The sequence below is a fragment of the Phoca vitulina genome, unplaced genomic scaffold (assembly GCF_004348235.1).
Source record: "Phoca vitulina isolate PV1807 unplaced genomic scaffold, GSC_HSeal_1.0 scaffold141, whole genome shotgun sequence".
In the NCBI taxonomy this organism is placed as follows: Eukaryota; Metazoa; Chordata; class Mammalia; order Carnivora; family Phocidae; genus Phoca; species Phoca vitulina.
Window position 1 is genome coordinate 71,625 of NW_022589844.1, and position 10,835 is coordinate 82,459.

The window sequence follows — 10,835 nt, forward strand, 5'->3', positions numbered from 1 at the left end:
TTTTTCCTTCAGTCCAGTCGTCTGCAGTGACCTTCCTTGCCTCTTGTGGGCAGGGTTTGATCTTGGCATTAATAGTGGGCTAATCTTCGATGCCTTGGGTTTGAGCTGAGTCAGGCCAGGCGTTTGCCAGAGATACAGTAGCAGCGAACCGCAGGCTGTTCTCCCTGTCTTGTCTTCTGAGAAGCTTTTGTTGGTGGGCAGGGCCTGCAGTCAGGCTTGATGTCTCCTCCAAGCCCACTGTGGGGGCTGCAGTCTGAGTGGTGTACATCGTTCTCTTCCCCTATCCCTGGGACAGGACTCACTTTGGAGTGGTGCTGGTCCTTGTTGGGGCTGCCTGCACCCTGCTAAGCCTGTGGCACTGTCCTGAATTGGCTCTGAGCAAAAGGGGCCCCTCTGCGGTGCTGGGACTGGGGCAGGTTTGTCTGCAGGGGGGAAGCAGTATTAGCAAGTTCGGTAGAGAGTATCAGCAACGGCTAGTTCCTCCTGCAGGTGTCTGTGTGCTTATGCTGGGGGCCATGGGAGGAAATGGTGCCTGCCAGCTCCTTTCTTCCTGGAGGAGTCCCCCAGTGGTCTCTGTGCCTCCAGGACAGGCTCTGAGATGAGTAAATAACCCTCCCCCCTGTACGCCCCAGGCATTTTTCAAACTGCTGTTTTTATGCTGTGTCCCCACGGGGCTGTTTGTTGTGCTGTCTCTTTAAGCGAGCCCGGGGTCTCAGTTTCCTCTCTCCCTCTCTGCTCTCCTAGAGCCAAGCCCACTGATTTTTAAAATTTCAGGTTTTAAGTCCTGCTAGTTGTGAGAACTCATGAATTTCAGTCCCTCTGGTTTTCAAAGCCAAGTGTTCTGGGGATTCGTCCTCCCAGTGTGGGTTCCCTGGTGTGGGGGTCTGTTTCTCTCCCCTCTCCATGCGCGCAGCTCCCTCCTGGTGTGGACCAACCTGTGGGTCTGTTGGCTTCTGACCACATCTTCGCCCTTTCTACCCCCTTCGATGTGACCTCTTCTCTACCTTTAGTTGTGGAGTTTGTTCTGCCAGTCTTTGGATCGTTTTCTGGGTTCTTTACACTGATGTGAGTGTTATCTAGTTGTATCCATGGGACGAGGTGAGCTTAGGGTCCTCCTACTCCACCATCTTCCCCAGAAGTCCTGAGCAGCCTTTTTAAATTAAGTTTCTATTTTACAAAAACGTTTTTGTTTTTAAAGGTTTGACAAGGCAGAATTATTTACAAAACGATCTCTGTGTGCTGACACAGCCTAAGTAAAGCCCCTCACAGACACTCTCCAAGTCAGAGGTTGCTTGACTATGTCCCCACATTGGGCAACTGCCTCAGATATTCTTTATTTTTGCAATTGGTTATTTAAATGTTTCAAAACAGTCATGAATAATATTCTATAAGGTATAGAAACTAGAAAAGGTAAAAGCGAACGAAGCTATTGAAAACCAAAAAGCTGTCACCTAAGAATTGTACAATATAAGAATATGTAAGGCACGGTTACAGTAAGCATGCCTCAGAAAAATACTAATATGACCGTGACTTGTGTTCACTACAAGACTCTTCACTTCTCATGATAACTGTGTGATGGGAAAGCACCAACATCACCAGAATGGTATCCTCTAGACAAAAATGAAGTTTTCACAGTGCCAATGGTAGACACAAAAGAAGAATATCAATGATGTCATCCCAGAGGGAGGCAAAGGGAGAAAGACATTGGCAAACCACCTTGAGCACGCAAGCAATGCCAAGAGCACATCCAGGTACGTGTGGAGTAGGGAAGCATCAAAACTCTCCGACCCCAGAAGGCACCAGTGGAAAGCTGAATTCACAGGCATAGAGCACACCACCAAGGGAATACCCCAAATCTATGCAGACAAACCAGCTCAGCTTCTCTCTGTGGCCAGGCTGTGAGTAAGGGGTTCTCACAGATAGTTTTGGCCCCATCCTTGTTGCATTTATCACAGCCAACAAACACCTATTAAAAGATAATAAAGTTATGCCTTTTTAAAATGTTTAGTTCTTGCAATCCTGACTCTAGTTTGGGCTTCTGTTAATCCCAGTACAAAAATCAATGTGGGTAACTGATTTTTTTATCGAGTAGCCACCATACTTCAATTGCATTATTTCACGACCCAACTAAGTGGCCTGCTTCTAAACAATGGCCAACCATTAATCATTACACAAAGCAGAAGCTATTTATGCAATGAATTCTAGACCAAGCTCATTTCGTCTTGGCAAAACAGTGTTAGACGCCTGCACTTGTGAGATTGCCCATGAACCTTGGCATTAAGAAATTCTTTTTTTTTTTAAGATTTTATTTTTATTTTATTATTTGAGGGGGAGAGAGAGAGAGCGTAAGTGTGAACATGAGCTGGGGGAGGGGCAGAGGGACAAGCAGACTCTCGGGTGAGCTGGGTGCCCGACGTGGGGCTCGATCCTAGGACTCTGGGATCGTCACCTGAATCGAAGGCAGATGCTTAACCACCTGAGCCATCCAGGTGCCCCGGCATTAAGAAATTCTTAAATTGAAAACTGCTGGAGGTCAGGAACCAAAACTTAGTCTGTAGGGAGCTCAGCTGGACCCATAGTGAAACATGGAAAACGATTCCTATTTTAAGCAATTATGAAAAACTACCTTTTATTTTATAAATAATAGCTAATGATAGCTATCATTTATTTTCATATATCTTCCTCTTTAAATCTCATAACTGACAACATTGCTCAGTAAGCTCCTTCCTCAGCTCCAGTGACCCATTTGTAAAGCAGGACCAATTTATGAGAGGCATCAGGTTTCACCCCAGGCAACAGCAAGAGGCTCAGACACAATTGGTTGGAGTTTCTATAACTGAGTAGATCTGTTCCTACAGAGGCAGCATTGAATGAAAACATTCCAGTTTTTCCATCAACTACAGAAACAGTAAAGTGTATAGGTTATTTCAGGGTGAACAAATTCATGTTCTCGAAATTTCCGACATATATTTACTTATTTTAGAGGGTTTTAAATACACCATCAGCTCAGAGATTTTGGAGATACAGATGCCAAACCCAATACTATAACTGGTCAGACATGATCTAGAACCTGCTTGGCCTGAGCTCCTTGCCGAGCCTCCCAAAGTGAAAGACTGAGTTATTTTTGTCGGGAGTCCACAGCCCAGCATATAGAAGAAGGCTTATTGTGATTTGTCTCCCTAGTACGTGCGTGTTGGGATGGTTTGTCAGGGTACCATGCCCGAGAGAGAGGGCTCCTCTCCCAGGGTAAGCAGACGGTGCTGGGCAGACCCCGCCCATGAACCACTTATTCTGAACTACTGAACACTTCCAGAGCCCTTCAGATCCTGAAGACTTGCTCCAGAACTCAGGCAGGAGAACTGGTTATGAGAAACCAGTAACTTCAAGGTTGTAGTTCACCCTAGAATTTTATCACGTGTGACGATTTGCAGTTCTTTGGAGAACTTTTAAGAATTCTGATCAGGAAGGCAATGCAGCCGGGGACTTCTACTGATGCTCAGATTCCTCAAATCTAAGTCGGCCATTAAATTTAACTAAAAAGACAAGAAAATAAAGGGAAGAAGCTCTAAATAAGTAGCAGCAGGGTAAGATTAAAACCCCAGACTCCTTTTTCCTAGCTTTTCCACTGTTCTCAAAACTCAGTAGTTCAGTCTTACCCAAGTTGAGTGCCGTGTGACTTTCAGGACCAAGACTCCCGTGCATCCCGCTGCCCCTCAGCAGAGCATGAGGACCCCACTTCCCAGGCTCTGTTCCGAAGAGACACACCAGAGCTTGGAGCGCAGGCGCCCGTGTTCTCGGAGACAGAGGTTGCACCGAGGGAGCATACCTGATCCGGGGGCCCCTGTGCTGGGGCCATGCTGAGCCGGGCGAAGCCTCCGAGCGCGGCCTCCCCAGCCTTATTTCCACAAGGGTCCTTCCAAAGAGGACCACAAGGGGCATCACCAGCGCCGGCAACCAAAGACTGTCCATTCATCCTTCCTCTCTCTCCATACTTGACAAAGGGCAAAAAGACGTGAATCAGCAGGATGAGCATGCGGCATGCAGGATGGAGTGAGGCAGGAGTGCCCCTGGTGTGGTCCTGGGGAGCAGAGCTGTGGCCTCAGATGGAGACCTCCAACGGAGAAGGCAGGCTTCTCCATCGGCAAGGAGAGACAGTGAGCTGACTACAGACACAGAATGTTCATTTTACTTTGCTTAAATAAAAGGAAAAAATGATAGCAAACCATCCTGCACAGAGACCAACGCACAGATTTTGTTCTGCTGCGTTTCTCTACCAGCGGGAGGTTGCCGATCTGAAGCCTGTCCAGAGGGAGGGGTGGGCTTCAGGCTCTGACATGCTTCAGGCAACCCCCTGTTAGGGGACCAATACCAATGCAACAATTTCCCTCAGCCTTGTTCTTTACAAATAGGAGAAGAAGGCATGGGGTGGGCTCTATTTTCTGAAATAAGATAAAAGCCACACTCTTAATGCCCAGCAAGAGCCCAGTCTGAGAGCCTGCTGAATGGCATTTTTTCTTGTATCAGAATAAGAATTGTTAAATATTGGATATCACCTTGTTAATAAAAAACAATTCTTAGTTGAATTCAACAGGTGTGGCAACTTTTTGTAAGTTTTATTTAAAAAAAAAAAAAGGTCCACTGCGTCCAAGGATATCATTCTTCTTTCAGAAGTTCCAGAAAAGTGTGTATGTGGTATTTTTTTGTCCCTCCTTTATTTAATTTTTACTTTCTTCTACTCGTTTGATTTGAAAAATCCACAATTGTGGGAAATACTATTGACATGTCTCAGGAAAAAAAGGTGTGTGTGTGTGTTTATCCATGGTTAAATTATCTGGCTAGTTAAGTACCAACAGAAGTGTCTGTGGGTTGCATTATGTATTTTTGTTTGTTTGTTTGATAAAGAACAGCATTAAGAAAAACCAGTGGTAGGACTCTCATCTTATTTGCAGTTAAAAAAAAAAGAAGAAGAAGAAGAAAGAAGAAAGAGACAAGCAGGGACTGTCATGTTCCCTCCGTGTAGGTGTTTACCCCTTTGGCCCCTGTATACCCCTCTTTCCCCCCACCACCCAAATCACACACATCTAGGAGGACAATATCCTTGAGCTCACCATCATATTTTCTTAGGGCCCAGAGAGAAACATTTGAGAGCTAGGTGAGGTTGTAAAGAGCACACAATTTAAGCCTTCACTTTATAGAAGAGAAAACTGAGGTTCAGAGTGGGGACCATCCAAGTCTCCTCAGCAGAGTGAGCTTTATGCAATAGGGAAGCTATGGTGGTTCTTTGTCTTCTTGGAGCCAGGCACATTAATGCCACCTGAGATTCTATTCAAGCAAACAGTGAAGGAGCAGCTCCTGAGTGATGGGGTCTGCAGTGTGCGTCAGGGCTCAGCGACATAGCGCACACAGGCTGTCTTCATGGCTGGCTTGAAATAACCCTGGGGTGGGGGCGAACAACAACCAAGGGCCCCGTCACCCCCACTTTCACCTTATGCCCTAGCTGGAAGCAGGAACTCTTCTGACAAACAGACATGTACCTCAAAGTGAGCATCATTCTTTTGTATCACTGACACATCCACAACAAGCCTGTATGTGCTAAAGTGAACATCTCAGGAATATTCTAGAAGCGGCACCTGGTGAGCTTTCCAGCAGGAGTCAGAAAGCACCTTTCATAATCCAAATCACTCATGAAACGAAGCAGTACTTATTCTAATGCGAGGCAATATCAAGATTTCAATTCAACCAACATTCCCTATTTGATTACATGCAATAAAACGCAGCGTACATTAGAAATCTGTGCAGTTGGAGAGACCCAAAAGTCTTCAATTTTCTGTGGCTCAAGTATCACTTTAAAAAATAATACAATGTTTTGGATACAGATATAGAGGAAAACATTTAAACATTCATGCTCTATCATAAAGAGAATTTAAGCATTGACATTTATTTGGTACTTACGATAATCTTTATTTTGGGTGGGTTTTGGTTCCAAGCGGTAGGAGGTACTCAGTTTTCTTTAATCAGAAGCAAAGACAGTGCTGTTGGGTATTCCTATCTCCTGATGAAGACACTTCTGTCCTCAGAAGGCACCACTCCTAGAAGCCTTGGGGTCTGAATTCCACACCAGAAAATGCGGCTGCAAAGAAGCTGCCAGGGGTGGACACCAGGTTCTCCCGGTGGGTAGCAAGCACACTCCCTTCAGCAAGACGGCACACTCAGGGCAGGGCGCAGAGCCATATTTGGAAAGGGCCATTCCCCAAACCCCGCTTTTTTGGAGTCATATTGATATGTCTCCAACTTCACTCAATTATTTCACAAACACAGTTTGAAACTCCTCTCCAGCACTGATGAACCCCGAGGCATTTGGCACATAAAGTGGACTCCTTGCTCGAACCCCTCTTGCACACGGAGCTCAGGTGCTGCTCCCACCCGGTTTCAGAGATCGTGAGCAAAGACATGGCTTGCAGGCTTCTAGGAAGAAGCCCACGGCTTTGGGAAATTGCTTTCCTGCCTCCCAGGACTCTGGCTTTGCTGCTTCTACTCAGTTGCAACCATCTGAGGCATATTTCTCCATTAAAAAAGAAGAACAATTAGGAGTAAGCAGACAAACGGGCAACAGTGGACAGTTGGAAATGAATAGAATTGAGGAGGGTACTCACGCTCCGGCTGGTTGCCCGGCGGCAGAAGGCACTGGCTGATAAAACGCTGCTGGGCTCTCGTAAAAGGCAGGGTGCTTAGGAGCAGATAGTGCTGGGAGGAGGCACCTAACAGTTTTATACACAGAACCCTGCTCGGCATACCCGTGCCCTCGGCTTTCTCCTCCCACTTCAGGAGCTCCGGCCAAAGCATTGCCGAGGACCAGTCCCCTGTTCTGCACCTGCTGTCTGTCTGTCTGTCTCTCTTCCTCTGTCTCTCTCTGCTGATGTTTCTCTCCCTCTCCTTCTCCCTCCCCCCCACCCCCCTCCCCCGTTCTTGATTTGGTGCCAGCAGCTTTGCCGTCTTTCTACATTGTTCCAAGGTCTGTACCCAGGAACAATCCTGCAAGTTCATCTTTACTTCCCCTCGCTGTTCTGGAAACTACTCTCACCCTGAAATATTTTGGAGAATATTTGTAACTAAAAAAAGATCAACATAGTATCACTTAAAACTAAAAACTGAGGGTCAAGTTGCTACACAGTAGACTCGCAGAGCAAAAAGACTGCTCCCCCCCCGTGGAGATTTCTCATTTTCTCTTAGACTCCACACAGCTTCTGCCCAGACATAAGAATCCAGCAAAGTCCTGAGGGGTGTGGTGTGAGGGCGGGGAGGGCAAGGGGATCGCAGTTCATGTTCTGGAAACCCACTTGCCCTTTTTCCCAGTAAGGAGGAAACAAACATATAAATGTTTCCCCGAAATGTCCTTCTTTCCAGGTGAAGATCCCAGGACAAACACTGCTGCCTTTGAATGGACGGGAGGCAAACATTCCACAGCAGAGGAATCTAAAATTCAAGTGAAAAATCCATTTCTTTCCCCCTTCTTAAAATTCAGTATTTGTGGCTTGCTCAGTGATGGCAGGAATCTAACTAACTCACGTGCACTTCCTGGAGCGCAGAATTAAAAAAAAACAAAAACAAAAATAAAAGCAAAAACCACACAACCCACAGAGAGCTGTGCAGATGTCATGGTCTTTTATCTGGACCTCCCGCCTCCTGGAATTGCTGATAGCTCTTGTCAGAGGTCCCCAAGGCAGCCACGACTCGCTGGCTCCCCCTACTGGACACCTACGAAACCACAGGGTCCCCTGTCAGCTCAGGCTGTGTGTGTCAGGGGCCTAGGAGGGAGGCCAGAGGTCGGGGTTCATGATTACAGTTCTGAGCTTCAGGGAAATCTCCCTCCAACATTTTGTCCTGGTAAAATAAGGCGAAAATAAGCTCCTATGTTACCCTGAAAGAGAAAAATGAATCACAAGAGGATAGTCAGAGGGCCTGGTAGGGGAATGAAAGGAACCATACCAGTTTCCAGGAGTTACTTAGGCAGATGGGCTACCATCCCGATACCATAGCAATAAGAATGATCATGGTAAGAATGGCACGAGCAGTTGAGGGTTCCCTGTATGTGCCGAGCACTATGCAAACCAATTTATTCCCGTCAGTCCTTCAACCATTGCAAAAGTCCTATGAGGGTAAATGCCATTATCCCTGTTTTGCAGATAAGGAAACTGAGGCTCACAGAGTTTAAATAACTTGTCCAAAGTCTAACACCAAAGTTTGTACCTCGATGCCCTTCAGCACTGTCCAATATTTCCAGCTGCTGATCCTTGTTTGCCTTTCATCAACTCGCTGATTAACTTAATCAACTCGGCCGTCCACAGGTTGTTAGAGACCTCATCCTGAAGCCACCTCCACACGGCACCCATGCAGCCTCCTGCCTCAGTGGCCCTGGTCAGGATTGGGTCTCAAGTCTTCTTGGCAGAACGACCTCCTCCTCCATCCTAGTTTCCCCATCCTCTCTGCCAGTCCCTGCAAAGTCACCCCAGAGGGGCCGCTCACAAAATGCAGCCTTGCTAGGGGGTGTATTCGAGATTGTGCTGGCACATGGGCTTCTGAGTCAGGCGGACCTGAGCTTGAATCCTTACTTTGTCCGTTCCTAGATGTTTTCCCTTAGGTATATGAGCTACCCTTTCCGAGACTCAGATTCCTCCCTGTAACGTGGGGTAACTTTCCTTCTTTTATACGGATGTGATGAGGTTTGGCAAGGGTATGTGTAAAGCTCTGCGCCTGACCCGTGGAGGTGTCACCATCCCGACGCCTGCCCGTCTCACTCAGGGTTGGGTGGTCCTTGAACATCCCCGAAGGGATCCCTCCTCCCAGCTTGGACAGGGGAAAAATCCTCTGGGCCACCACATCAGAGGAGAGGTAGTTACGAGCATGGAGACGACTGCTGAGCAAGAACTCTGGACCAGGTAGGTGGCTGACAAGGCTCCCCAAGATTTTGTGCTGCGAGGGTCTGCTGTCAGCCAGTCCCTGTGGCTTTGTAGAGGATCCCCTGAGCCGGAGAGCAGAGGGACAATTGGACACCCAATGGGTGCATACATGAGTTCGCAGGTGTTTTTAAACCCTTGTTGATAATTTAATGACCTTTTTCTCAGTTTTTGCTATCACTTATGGCATATCTTTTGCCGAGTGTTTTGGCCCTGATGTTGTTTTCCTCCCCCCCACCCCAAGTCTCCCCCCAGCGCTTACCGTTGTGTGTGCCCCTGTCCTCTGCAGGCTCTCTGAGCTCATCTGCCAGCCCTCCGTCTGGCGCGATCACAACTGAACGTGTGCAGAACCCCCAGAAAGTTCTCTCTCTCCCCCTCCCTACCCACTCAGGCCACATGCTCACACTGAGCTTCTATTCCTCCACTTTCCCAGCAGACTGCTGTCCAGGCCGCACTCCGGGGAACTGACAGCAATTTAGGTCCCTGTTCCCCACTAGACAAGTGACTGTACCCCCTGGCCCCGCCACAGCTCTGCTATCAGCTTTTATTTATTTATTTTTAAAATGTTTTATTTATTTATTCATGAGAGTCAGAGAGAGAGAGAGAGAGGCAGAGGCAGAGGGAGAAGCAGGCTTCCCGCTGAGCAGGGAGCCTGATGCGGGGCTCGATCCCAGGACCCGGGGATCATGACCTGAGCCGAAGGCAGACGCTTAACCATCTGATCTGCTATCGGCTTTTATTAAAAACACATTTTATGCCGCACCATCCCACCTGGGTTAGAAGATACTAGACGATAAGGTCAGGATCTAATAGTTGTCTTTATTCACAACAGATCTCTTTCCAGAACGGCTTTGAGGAACTTCATAAAATACATGTAAGAGGAGATAAGAGCTAGTTGAAGAAAATGGTGAAGAAGGAGAGCCAAGTGATGGGTAATGTCATGATTTCAGTATTTTTTTCCCCTACGGCTTGCATTTGTAAGTATTTCTAAATTGTCGTTTCACTCAAAAACTCTTCCAGCACCAGTTCATTTGGACCGCTGCTTGCTCTCAGTTTATCTAGGGGCAGTTTACCTTACATGTAACGTGCACCACGAGCGCAATGGAGCGCCCACATTCAGCAAGTGTGCAGCGAGGACTGCTCCGAGTGTCGCCTGCATCCCGAGCCGGGGCTTCTAAATGGAAGAGAGCATGGGGGAGAAACTCGTTCTCATTCTTGCCTTCCTCTCTTCCTGTCCCCCACAAAGAGAGAGGCCAAGATGGGGAGTCCAGGACACACCGTCCCTCTGCAGTGTGCTCTGAGCCCACAGTGTTTTTGTGTGGTAAACAGTCAGACAAAAGGCCCCAGAGGAGAGTCCAAACTCCCACTGACCCTGGACGGCTCTTGGGGGCACCCTTTGTGGTAGGCGCTCCTTGGATGTAGAGCCACAAGGCCAGTTGGCACACGGCGCGGGTCTTCCCTGCCAGGGGAGCTGCGGGTTGGATGGTGGCAGGAGCCCGGGAGGCGCCTACATTTCTAGCTCTCGAGTGCAGTCATGCGATTCAGCTCCATTTAATAGCTGGTTGTTCCTCTTGCACACAACACAAGGGCGAGAGAATCTCCAGAGCGCCCCCCATGACTTCTATCAGATGTCTTCTTTCCATGCATCATCTGATCTCCAGCCTGTTTTTTTTTTTTTTTTTTAAGATTTATTTATTTATTTTAGGGGCTCCTGGGTGGCTCAGATGGTTAAGTGTCTGCCTTCAGCTCAGATCGTGATCTCAGGGTCCTGGGATCGAGCCCCATGTCGGGCTCCCTGCTCAGCGGAGAGTCTGCTTTTCCCTCTCCCTCTGCTTGTGCTCTTTCTCTCTCTCTCTCTCTCAAAATGAATAAACAAGATCT

The 10,835-nt window shown here is 47.7% G+C and overlaps 1 protein-coding gene across 5 annotated transcripts in view; it reads right to left on the bottom strand.

Moving 5' to 3' along the window:
- Window positions 1-6,916, bottom strand: part of LOC116628881 (urea transporter 1) — a 31,202-nt gene extending 24,286 nt beyond the window's left edge. For 3 of the 5 annotated variants that reach the window (XR_004298668.1, XR_004298669.1, XM_032399219.1), the window contains exon 1: window positions 6,654-6,916. Coding sequence is in view for 1 of the 5 variants with exons in the window: in XM_032399221.1 (XP_032255112.1) it covers window positions 3,827-4,033 (207 nt within the window). In the remaining 4 variants the exon portion in view is untranslated. The other 2 variants (XM_032399220.1, XM_032399221.1) reach the window with 2 other exon arrangements.
- Window positions 6,917-10,835: the final 3,919 nt, after the last annotated feature.